General features: G+C 44.4%; 1 protein-coding gene across 1 annotated transcript in view; it reads right to left on the bottom strand.

Annotated features, from left to right (window-relative positions):
• FRMPD2 (FERM and PDZ domain containing 2) overlaps window positions 1-13,003 on the bottom strand; it is a 141,372-nt gene that overhangs the window by 49,483 nt on the left and 78,886 nt on the right. Inside the window, 7 exon segments of the mRNA XM_066350236.1 lie at window positions 377-493; window positions 658-711; window positions 714-764; window positions 2,136-2,219; window positions 3,033-3,133; window positions 5,581-5,594; window positions 9,107-9,312. Of these exon segments, the coding sequence (XP_066206333.1) occupies window positions 377-493; window positions 658-711; window positions 714-764; window positions 2,136-2,219; window positions 3,033-3,133; window positions 5,581-5,594; window positions 9,107-9,312 (627 nt within the window).

The raw sequence follows: 13,003 nt of genomic DNA on the forward strand, positions 1-13,003 counted from the left end.
CTGAAGGCTCACCTGCTTATTTTTTTTAAGTGAGAGGAGGGGAGATAGAGAGACTCCCGCATGCACCCCAACTGGGATCCATCAAGCAACCCACATATGGAGCTGATGCTCAAACCAACTGAGCTATCCTCAGCACCTGAAGCCCACATTTGGACCAACCTAGCTATCCTCAGTGCTTGGGCCAACACCAATCAAGCCACTGACTGCAAGAGGAGAAGAGAGAGAAAAGGGGGGGGGGGAGAAGCAGATGGCTGCTTCTCATGTGTGCCCTGATGATGAATTGAACCCCAGAACATCCACATGCTGGGCCGACACTCTATCCATTGAGTCAATCAGCCAGGGCTTCGATAGCTTCTGAAAGCAGGTGAAGACACACATTTTGACTGAGAAATTATTAATTCTATGCTGTTAGGAGAATTCTGAATCATTCGAAAAGCCATGTCAAAGGCGAAACCCTCCAGGCGAATGTGATTTATGGCTAGTATCTGCCCTCCTAGAAAAATAAAATATCTCAATAATACATACCATCAGAGAAATAAGAAAGAGCCATACCCTAAAGCTGCGTCTCAGGCGGTTTAGAAAGGCACACATACCGTCAGAGAAATAAGAAAGAGCCGTACCTTGAAGATGTGTCTCAGGCAGTTTAGAAAGGCACACCTGGTTTGATCTTTTTAGTCTTTGCAGCTGGTCCTCCAGGTACAGTCGAGGAATAAAGATTCCAGAGTCAGCTCTGCCTCCATCTTCTCCTTCACTAGTGACAAAACCTATAATCCAGTGATATTTAAAAAGATGATATTTGATGATTTTGCAGCACAGAGAGGTGAAGTATAGGTCACTGGCTTGAGATCACACAGCTACCAAGTGGCATCACTGGTATTGGTACCCAGGTTTTTAACCCTCAAACAGCTCTTCCTGTTCTGCCAAGATTCATGTGCACTGAATGTGCTCCCATAAACAACCAGAGTCAAGAAAGAGTTGTTGACTTGGCCCTGGCCGGTTGGCTCAGTGGTAGAGCGTCGGCCTGGCGTGCAAGGGGTCCCAGGTTCGATTCCCAGCCAGGGCACACAGGAGAAGCGCCCATCTGCTTCTCCACCCCTCCCCCTCTCCTTCCTCTCTGTCTCTCTCTTCCCCTCCCGCAGGGAGGCTCCATTGGAGCAAAGATGGCCCGGACGCTGGGGATGGCTCCTCGGCCTCTGCCCCAGGCGCTGGAGTGGCTCTGGTCGCAACAGAGCGACGCCCCGGAGGGGCAGAGCATCACCCCCTGGTGGGCAGAGCATCGCCCCCTGGTGGGCGTGCCGGGTGGATCCCAGTCGGGCACATGCAGGAGTCTGTCTGACTGTCTTTCCCCGTTTCCAGCTTCGGAAAAATACAAAAAAAAAAAAAAAGAAAGAGTTGACTTTTTAATCAAGGACTTGGTGTCTTGTTTCTTATGTGGTTTTAAGGGTCTTCAAATGTAGCATTTGGTAAGAGGTGAAAAAAAGGACTATTTCTTCCCATCACTAATAATCTACATATTCTAGAAAAAGTATGTGACATGATATTATGAGGAAAGTCTATTTCTGTCTTCTACTCAGATCCTCACGATATGCACCCCACAACTTTGTGAGGCTTAAAAGGAAAACTTGGACCCAAAAGTCCCATTGCTCTTAAAGAGAGGAAAAAGCAGAAGTGATCACTGGGGGAAAAAAGAAAAATTGAAAGAAGAGAAGCAGGAAAAAGGAGTAGAAAAGTAGTCAGAAAGGAAGCTGGTACACACCTCGCCTCCGCCCAGAGGGAAAGACTTGGTCTCAACTGTCAGGAGCCATCTTACTAAAACCGTGTCACAGATCCAGTTCAGTGTCATGCATGATTTCTCGATCCTGTTCAGCTGTGATGCTCATTCTCTGATTTTGTGACCCTAGAAATCAAAGCAGGGCCCCACATTGTGCTTTTCCCCTAAATTACCTGAGACCTACTATAACAGGATGAGCCTGTGCTCAGACACACACGCACACATGCATGCATGCACACACATATAACACTGAGAGTGGACAACTGAACACACCATTCTGATGAGCTCACGTGGTCAGTGCTGTCTCAGCAGGTGCAGAGGCAAGGGTAGGATGGGCCATGTGACTGTTTTGTGTATGACTTACTGTAGCTGCTGTTTTTTTCTGCCTTGGTCTTGAGACAAGACAGAATTTGAGCAGAGATGTCCTGGATGACAGCAAAAACCAAAACTATAATTAGAGCACAGAGATGAGACGCCAAAGGCTTCCCCTGCTGGGCCTCTAATCAAGGGGTGGTATGGTCCCACAGCCCAGTGCAGGTGGCCGGAAGGACTTCCTCCAGCTTGGGTCTTGGAAGGAGCCCAAAGTAGAGCTGTGAGGTTGTTCTAGGCAATCCGGAGTCTTGGGGCAGGCACTCTAAAGCCTAATAAGAGCACATGGAAAAATTAGCAAATGATGACCCAGCACCCAATGCTTTCCACATCTCTTCCTCCCTGGGGACCCTGGTGAAACCCAGCAGACAGTGTATGCTGGTGGTATTCCAGGTCCAATCCCCAGGTTTAATGTCATTGAGTATTTTTTCTAGTTCTGGGATCTCTTTGTCTTTACATTTCTTCAGGGACTTGCCCCAAAGATGATGACAGAGGGGAATGGTGTACACCCTGGGCCTGTTTTGTGATGAACATTGGGGGATTATGTTCTGGGCCTGCAAGAAGAGTTGTAACTAAAACAGATGAGTTTTTCTACCACATACTCCACCACAGGTAGTGCTTTTGCTGGACCACAGTGCTGGAGAACTTCACCAACACCAGTCCCTTTTAAGTTCACAGACAGCAAGCCCATGCCAATGTGGGCGGCAAGTGCTTTTCCTGACTGAAAGTAGTTTTGAAAATAATTTTTACAGAACACAAAAACAACATAATTACAAAATTTCCGGGGAAAGCTAACAAAAGTGGTGACAACAAGAGTTAAAGGGAGCATTGTATATAAGAGTTCCTTGACCCCAAATCTGGTCCACGACCTAGCCCACCGCCTGGCCCGTACCTGTGCACACACTTTGAACAGGCAGCTCAGAGAAAAGGTCACAAGTTATTGGCCTCTGGATCAAAGAGATGCTGTCCAGCTGCTTCTGGCCAGTGCTAGGGCTTCAGGGAAAGACAAGAACAAGAGATAAGGTGTCCCTAGGAGGCAACTTCCTGGCATCTCTGAGCATGGCTAGTGGCCTGCAGACAGACTCTATCAAGGAGTGATCTAGTTACAAACAGTATGCCAGAAAAAAGTGCCTTTGAGGTCTTTCTTTCTTAAAGGAAACCCTAAAGTCATGCAGGCCTCCTATGAACCTCCTATTAGCTCTCCTTCTGATAGGGCACTCTTGAGTTTAAATTTTTAGCTTCAGTCACAGTCAGTAGGCTTGGCATTTAATGTTTTAAGTTTTGAGTCTTAACTGATAGGCTTTGGGTTTAAGGCATGTAACCAGTTGTTGTTTCAGGAGGCCGGCAAGCAGTTAACCATTTGTTTGAATTTGTTTGTTTGCAGGACTGGAATCCACAGCAATTAACCATTTGTTTGTCAGGAGAGCTGCGATGCCATGAGAGTGTCTGAAATGCTGGACAGGACCCTGTGTCCAGGAGGCCCAGAAACAACAAACCTTTTCCCTGTGTTCAAACCCCTTACCCACCTCTTACCTCTCTTTATAAAATGGCTGGCCTGAGACAAAATGTTAAGATGGTTTTTGCTGGAGAAAACCCCTGCTATCTCTCAGATCACCAGCCATCCAAATAAAGTACCCATAAAGATTTAATCTCTGTCTCTGTTTACTGGACTCGTAGAGTCAGGCATCATGAGCCAAATATCCTGGTTTCTTTTCTGGCAATCCAGAAAGGACAACTTCGGGACTTCCAGTAAGTATAAATATTTGGCTGGGAGCCCCGTTGACAGCCTGGACTGGAGGGCCCAGGGTGTGGATTTACAGACCTCTTCGCAGCTGCCAAGTGAAATTAACTTAGGGACCCTCCTCCTCTGATCCCCAGTGATCTCTGTCACCTTCACTGTTCAATTACATTGCTGTGCTTTCTGGTTCAGGTTCACATCCCGGGTTATGACCGAGGTGGGTCGTCAGGTTAAGGTGCCTTTTGATTTCTGGGGTTTGGATTCACAGAGCTTTGTCTGGTAGGTTGGGGGAAAAGTTGCTGTTCCTGGACACAGCCCTTTCGGGCAAATTCTGGCTGACTGGTCAGACTCTGGGAGTTGGTGGACTCTGCTGGTAAGTCCCTGGTGTGCACAACAAAAAAGCCTCTGCCCCTCCGTCTGGGGTTCTTTTGAACTGTCTGGGACTCCGGTCAGGTGAGTGACAAGGCTTTGAGATGCCCAGGGATCTTTTAGAGCACTCACTTCTCTGTACAGCCAGAGCACTCTAGAAGGCTAGCCAGTGAAGTGAGTGTACATACAGATATGATATACTGTTCCAATTGTATAAACTCTGATAGAATAGTCTCATTCCTGCATTTAGATACCCTGGACATCATTGCTTTGAAATATTTAAGGAACACACATTTAGATATAAATGAAACAAGATGTTGGGATTCTAAATTTGTTTCTTTGTTTTGCTTGTTTGTTTCTTTGTTTTATTTTTTAAATATTCTGTAAGGTCTGGCCATGCTGATTGACTATATCAAGCTAAAAAGCTTCTGTACAGCAAAAGAAACCATCAACAAGTAAAAAAACCATCAAGTTCCAATAAGGAGTTATTATCCGAAATACATAAAGAATTCATATAACAACAGCAGCAACAAAATCCAATTTAAAAATAGGCAGAAGACCTGAGCAGACACTTCTCCCAAGAAGACATACAAATGACCAACAGATATATGAAAAGATGCTCAACTTCACTAGCTAGTAGGAAGTACAAATCAAAACCACAGTGAGATACCACCTCACACCTGTAAGAATGGCTGTTATCAGCAAGACAGGTAACAAGAGTTGGAGAGGCTGTAAAGAAAAAGGACCCCTCATTTACTGCTGGTGTAAATGTAAACTGGTACAGCTGCTACAGAAAACAGTATGGAAGCTCCTCAAAAAAAAATAAGAAAAATAATTAACACATGGCCCAGCAACCCCTCTTCTCAATATCCACCCAAAATTTTTAAAAACTTTCATTTGCAAAGATATATGCACCCTTATGTTCATTGCAGCATTATTCATGATGACCAAGTCATGGAGATAACTAAAATGTTGTTCGATAGATGATTAGATAAGGATGTGGTACATACATACTATGGAATATTACTCAGCCATAAGAAAAGATGACATATTGCCATTTGCAACAATGTGGATGGAAATTTGCAACAATGTGGAAACAAAGAAACAAACAAGCAAAACAAAGAAACTAATTTAGAATCCCAACATCTTGTTTCATTTATATCTAAATGTGTGTTCCTTAAATATTTCAAAGCAATGATGTCCAGGGTATCTAAATGCAGGAATGAGACTATTCTATCAGAGTTTATACAATTGGAACAGTATATCATATCTGAGAATATGCCAAGTAAAATAAGTCAGACAGAAAAGTCAAGAATCATACAATTTCACTCACATGTGGGATAAAAACTGAAAACGACAAAGGAACAAACATGACAAACAAACCAAAAACTCATAGATACAGACAACAGTACCATGGTTACCAGAGAGAAGCGCGTGAGGGGTGGTGCAGGGTAAAGGGGACAAACACATCATGATGAAAGGAGACTTGCCTTTGGGTGGCAGGCACACAGTACATTATAGAGATGATGGATTATATAACTATACGCTTGAAACATATAATTTTATTAACCAATGTCACCCCAATAAATTTAATTGAAAAAAATTAAATGGGTAAGATGTTAAATTTTATGATATGTGAATTTTACTACAATTAAAATAAATTTTTAAAATGCAAACCTAAAATATGCCATTGACTGAAAAGCCTCCACAGGCTGGTCTCAGAAATGAAGGAAATGCAAGCATGTTGCTGTTGTCTGGAAGCTCAGTGTTTAACGTGCACACAGATGCTTGTGGATGTTGGGTGGAGGTTGGGTGCACTGCTTCTCAGGAAAGGTAATGAAAAGCTGGTGGCAGGCTTGGTAGAGAAGGGCAGGGCAGAGGTGTTATACCATGGTTGGCGACCCCTGCTGTCATTCTAAGAGTTGCTGAGTAAACAGCTATTTGGGAATGGCTACGAGGATGGAGCCTCATCTCTCTCATGTACTTGCCCGGATGCAGTCCTACCCTTTCTGTCCTGGCTCTGACCACTCAGTCACCTGCCCTGGGCTCTAGGCCAATAGCACAGGCCTTGTGTTTGTCCCTTTTGAGAGCACCACGAGGCAGGAACTATGTCTGTCCTGCTCACTGTTGACTCCTCAGCACCTAGCCTAAGGCAGGCACACAGCAGGTGCTCAACTAATTTTTCTAGCAAGACTAATAGGGCCCTTGCTCACAGCATTCTTGCATGCCTCCCTTCTCTCTCACCCTGCTGATGTCACTTTCCCCATGCAGCCCTCCCCAATCCACTTACTTGGAAATAACATCACCCTCTGGGTGATACTCTGTTGTATCTGTGTCTGCCTTAGACCTTGAACTCATCCTATTCTCCTTAAGAGGGACTGTGTCCCTACCATCCCCCCTAGAGACAAGAAATAGGGCACCAACATTGGGACACTCACCACTGGCTCAGCCCATGTTCATTATTTTATAACACTGTTTAATTTTCACAGAGGTCTAGTGTGGTGGGTATTCTGTTATCATCACTGAACAAATGAGGAAACTGAGGCATGGGTATGTTAAATCACTTGATCTGGATCACAGAATGGGTATTGGTCATGAATTTCAAAACACTGGGCTCACTCCAGATTCTGTCTAAAGGGGATCCATGGCCGAGCCATCTTTATACTGGCCAGAGCAGAAATGCTTCATGTCTCATTCTCATCAGAGAGATCGGCAGAGCCAAAGGAAGTCAGCCCCTGGGCCCACACCACCATAGCAATGGTGGGTGCAAAGTTCTATGTGAACTCAGGCTAGGCTCATGCTGACAATATTCTGTCTCAAATTTGGTCCTCCTGTCCTAGACTTTCTTGTACATCTTGGGCATTCCCCATCTCCATTGTTCCCACCTTGCCCAAAAGTATAGGAGAGTTAATACCTCCCAGTCAACCATCCCCCGGAGCAGGGTGGGAACAGTGCATAAGTGTCCACCCTCCTCTCCTTTGGACAAAGAATTCTAGAGGCCTTCAGTGTAATCCTCCTGGAAATAAGCCCTGGATACCCACAACAACTACCTTAATGACACGGCCCACACCCCTACCCCCATTTTGACCTTCCCTACTCCCTTGTCTCACTCTCCATGCTCACTCCTACTTCCTGAAATTACCTCCACGAAACCACCTGTACCAAAGTTATTGTCTCAGGCTGCATTTCTAGGGGCCTTCCAGATGACCAAGGGCCTTAGAATTCACTTTTCTTGTAAGTGTTAATAGTGACCTCTGAAGTGAGTTATTAAGGGTTCTAAAAAGTTGGCTTTTGCAAACTTAAGTTATAATAGCAATAGAGTTTACTGCGGACATTAATTCAGCTTTCTATTGAGAAGGCTGGCTTTCATGTAATGCCTCAGAGCCCCTAGTATGCATGCCCATTGGCAGGTCATTGGAAGTTCCACTGTCCTCAGGAATCAACACATTCTCAAGATGACCTTGAGCCAGTCACAGCTTTAGGCTTTTAAACTAAGTGCTATGAAGTACTATCACTTTGAATGACCCAGATTACGGATGGCCACAAATTCTTTGGTACTCCTATATCAAGAGGTGGAGTCTATATCTGCTACCCTTGACTCTGTGTTAATTTGGGACTATTTGACCAAAAGAATATGGCAGCTCCAGGCTCAGCCTTTAAAAAGACTGGCAGCCTCCCCTTGGGCTCTTAGAACCCTGATCTGCCATGTAGAAGCTGGACTACCTTGCTGGAGGCACCATGTAGAGAGGGCTTGCACAGGAGTGAAAGGGGCCCCTCTGAGCTCACTGTCCCAGCTATCCCCACCATGGGGCTAGGCACCCGAGAACAGCTGTCCTGAAGCTCCCAGACCAGTCCTGCTGACTCCAGTCAACACCACCTAAAGCAGAAGACTCAGCCAGCGAAGCCACGCTTGAATTTCTAACCCAGAAACTGTGAAGTAAGGTAACAGGAATGGTTGTTCTCAGCCACTGTGCTTTGGAGTGGTTTGCTACACAGCAATGGAACATGGACAGTTTTTGCTTCATTGTTAGAGATTTAGTGGGCAGTACACAGTGATACATATTTGCATCAACAGAATTTGGGAAAATAATTTTTAAGAATTACTCTAAAATGTCAAACTTCAGATGAATGATGCTACCCTCTTGCAGGTATATAATTCATCCAAAAAAAAAAAAAAGGTTCTTTCAGCAACCTTCATCAGTCACGCTGTGCATGAATCTGTGCTATTTATATAACTTACTGTGTAAGTGTAATCCAATTTCTAGGCTATTTTTAAATTTATGAATCATTGTGTTATAATGTCAAGTTGTGTTTAGAAGCTCATTATTTTCACTTGCAAATTAAATTATAAGTAATCCATCAATAGAGAAAGTAGATGGGATAGCAGCTAGGAGTAACAGGCTTCAGGGCCAGCTGAATGTGTTCAAATCCCAAACTCTGTTTCTTCCCCTGTAGAATTGGTAGAACAATGGAAACTACTTCACAGGGCTGTGAGGGTCTGGTGATGTACACAGCTTAGAGCAGTACTTAGTTAATGATAAGACCAAGTAGGCTGATTGCAACTTATATATTTTATCCTTTCAAATTTGTACTGTCATCTGGTTCTTTCTCCACCAAAGACAGAATAACAGAGTAGGGAGAGGGGATGTCTGCCCTGTAGTGTTTAGCATAGACATCTCCCACAGTCAGCCTTTGAGAAACCTCTGCAGAATTAGTTGACAGGTACCCAGTGAATATATATGATAACTTCCCTTAGATATCCAGCACCCTTTAAACAATTTTTTTAGAAGCAGATCACTCTGAAAGAACAGGTACATGGTGGTGTGAACCCAGAGAACCAATGTGTCAAGCCCACCTACCTCCAATTTCCAGTGCCCTCTCCTCCTTGCTGGTGTCCACAGCAAAGCTGTCCAGTGACGTGCATGGCAGGCCTCCTGCAGGGTCCCCGGCCTGGATGTGAGCAGCACATTTTCTGAGCATGACAATCTCTTAATCCAAGCAAGAGGCTTGAGCTGGGACAGGTGTACACAACTCAAGTTGGCCGCTTGCCCACACTTATCATAGTCTGAAATTTGGGAGAAAAAAAGTAAATAAACACAAGAATGATACTGTGGCAGCAACACATCCCGGGCCCCATAGTCGGCTCTCCCTCCTTTTCCTGCTACTTTTGCTCATGTGAACTTGTAGTTTCAGTGACTGGTGCGAGACCACCAAGTCTCCCTAATTAGCACCCGCTAATGAGGTATGAGAAGGAAGAGAGGATGATTGTAGTCCCCCTGAAGCTGACAGGACTCTGGTCCGAGGTTCTGATGTGTGCTGGCCTGACACCGTGCTGGCAGAGCTCACACAAAATTAACTGCCGCCATTCATTTTGCTTGCTGCCTTTACAATACTGTCCTCACAAACACTGTTGTAACAAATGGACCTTCCCGTTATCTGGACTCCCAAATTAGGCTTTGCCGTGTGGAATAGAATCTTCAATTTCTACAGTTTAGTTCCCTGGTAATTAAATAAAGATCAGAGTTTCTGAAATATGAATAGCCATTAGATGTGTGGAGACCCCAGCTTTGACACTCCCTCCCTCCCTTTATGTGGGAAGATGGAATAAACGATTCTAATGACATCCCTAACTTGAGGCCATGAATGTGACCAACTCTCAGCACTTCACTACTCCTGTCGTTCATAAGACATTGGGATTTGATAGGTAGATCTTGTGAATTAACTAGGCTTTATACAAAGCTCAGTCTGTATTGTGAAAAAAGGAAAATAATGACAATATTTTGTCCATCTGCTCCCTGCTGGGACCAGGAAAGAATGTGGTGAGTGCACGGCCTCAGTTCTGTGAGCGTAAAACCTGGTGAGGTACGTCCTCTATGCGGGGCCTGTGGGTATGGTTCCCACGGGCAGACCCCGCTTCCCTTGCAGTAGTGCTGTGTCCATTGCTAGGGCTCTGCCTACGGAACAGGCAGCCTTTACAAAATACCTTTTGAGGACTTTCTGTGTCTGTGAGGCATTCAGCATCATGACTTGCATACAGTGAGCAAGAAAGGACGGAGAGACAGAAGCAATTTACACATGACCTGCAGCTTCTGCACAAATTTCACAGTAACTACTCCGGAGCTAGGATCTGTTCGGACACATGGCAATGACAATAACATTAGCACCAACAACTCGTGGGTGCTGAGTGCTTACCAGGTGCCCAGCACTATGGTAAGCTTGTTATCTGCAATGTATCATTTAATCCTCACAGCAACCCTGTGGGGTAGATGTCATTGTACCTGTTTTATTTTTTTTTTTGTACTCTTTTTTTTTAAGCTCATTTTTTTTTATTAATTTTAATGACATTGATAAATCAGGGTACATATGTTCAGAGAAAACATATCTAGGTTATTTTGATATTTGATTATGCTACATTCCCATCACCAAAGTCCAATTGTCTTCTGTCACCTTCTAACTGGTTTTCTTTGTGGCCCTCCCCTCCCCCAACCCCTTCCCTCTCCTCCCCCCCACCCCATAACCCCCACACTCTTGTCCATGTCTCTGAGTCTCATTTTTATGTCCCACCTATGTATGGATTCATATAGTTCTTAGTTTTTTCTGATTTACTTATTTCGCTCAGTATAATTTTATCAAGATCCATCCATGTTGTGGTAAATGATCCAATGTCATCATTTCTTATGGCTGAGTAGTATTCCATAGTATATATGTACCAAAGCTTTTTAATCTACTCGTCCACTGACAGACACTTGGGCTGTTTCCAGATCTTTGTTATTGTGAACAATGCTGCCATAAACATGGGGGTGCATTTCTTCTTTTGAAACAATGCTATGGTGTTCTTGGGGTATATTCCTAAAAGTGGTATAGCTGGGTCAAAAGGCAGTTCAAGTTTTAATTTTTTGAGAAATCTCCATACTGTTTTCCACAGAGGCTGCACCAGTCTGCATTCCCACCAGCAGTGCAGGAGGGTTCCCTTTTCTCCACATCCTCGCCAGCACTTATTCTGTGTTGTTTTGTTGATGAGTGCCATTCTGACTGGTGTGAGGTGCTATCTCATTGTGGTTTTAATTTGCATTTCTCTAATGATTAGTGATGTTGAGCATTTTTTTATATGCCTATTGGCCATCTGTATGTCCTCTTTGGAGAAGTGTCTATTCATTTCTTTTTCCCATTTTTTGATTAGATTGTTTGTCTTCCTGGTGTTGAGATTTACAAGTTCTTTATAAATTTTGGTTATTAACCCCTTATCAGATGTATTGTCAAATATATTCTCCCATTGTGTAGTTTGGCTTTTTATTCTGTTCTTATTGTCTTTAGTTGTGCAAAAGCTTTTTAGTTTGATATAGTCCCATTTGTTTATCCTGTCTTTTATTTCACTTGCCCATGGAGATAAATCGGCAAATACATTGCTGCGAGAGATGTCAGAGAGCTTACTGCCTATGTTTTCTTCTAAGATGCTTATGGTTTTATGGCTTACATTTAAGTCTTTTATCCATTTTGAGTTTATTTTTGTGAGTGGTGTAAGTTGGTGGTCTAGTTTCATTTTTTTGCAGGTAGCTGTCCAATTTTTCCAACACCATTTGTTGAAGATGATGTCTTTACTCCATTGTATGCCCTTACCTCCTTTGTCAAATATCAGTTGTCCATAAAAGTGTGGGTTTATTTCTGAGTTCTCAGTTCTGTTCCATTGATCTATATGCCTGCTCTTATGCCAGTACCAGGTTATTTTGAGTGTAGTGGCCTTGTAGTATAACTTGATATCGGGAAGTGTGATACCTGCCACTTTATTCTTCCTTTTCAAGATTGCTGAGGCTATTCGTGTTCTCTTTTGGTTCCATATAAATTTTTGGAATATGTGTTCTATATCTTTGAAGTAAGTCATTGGTATTTTAATCAGTATTGCATTGAATTTATAAATTGCTTTGGTAATATAGACATTTTAATGATGTTTATTCTTCTTAACCATATGCTTCCACTTGTTTGTATCTTCCTTGATTTCTTTTATCAATATTTTATAATTTTCTGAGTCATTGTACCTGTTTTATAGCTGAGGAAATGCAAGGCTAAGAGAAAGTCAGTAAGTTCATCAAGTTCCTAGAATTGGTCAGTGGTAGAGCAGAACTCACACTGAAGTTGGCTGACCCCACAGTCCACACCAGAAAACGGATATGCTGAGGATGCAGAGACAAAACCAGCAACACAGAAGGTTTATCCAAGGCCTGCCTTCCTTCTTTCTGCCAGGGCCCAGAGGCGCTGGGAGCCTCCCTTCTGTCTGCCAGGGCCCAGAGGGGCTGGGAGCCTCCCTTCTTTCTGCCAGGGCCCAGAGGGGCTGGGAGCCTCCCTTCTGTCTGCCAGGGCCCAGAGGGGCTGGGAGCCTCCCTTCTGTCTGCCAGGGCCCAGAGGGGCTGGGAGCCTCCCTTCTGTCTGCCAGGGCCCAGAGGGGCTGGGAGCCTCCCTTCTGTCTGCCAGGGCCCAGAGGGGCTGGGAGCCTCCCTTCTGTCTGCCAGGGCCCAGAGGGGCTGGGAGCTTCCCTTCTGTCTGCCAGGGCCCAGAGGGGCTGGGAGCCTCCCTTCTGTCTGCCAGGGCCCAGAGGGGCTGAGAGCCCCCTTCTTTCTGCCAGGGCCCAGAGGGGCTGGGAGCTTGGGCTTCATCCTGGAGACTATTAACACCCATAAGAGGGAGACTCTCTAGCGGGAGATGGTGGTGGCAGGGTCTCAATTAAGAGAGGGTTTAGTGGGTCTGAAGTAAGCATTTGCACA

This window comes from Saccopteryx leptura, chromosome 9 (assembly GCF_036850995.1).
Source record: "Saccopteryx leptura isolate mSacLep1 chromosome 9, mSacLep1_pri_phased_curated, whole genome shotgun sequence".
NCBI lineage: Eukaryota > Metazoa > Chordata > Mammalia > Chiroptera > Emballonuridae > Saccopteryx > Saccopteryx leptura.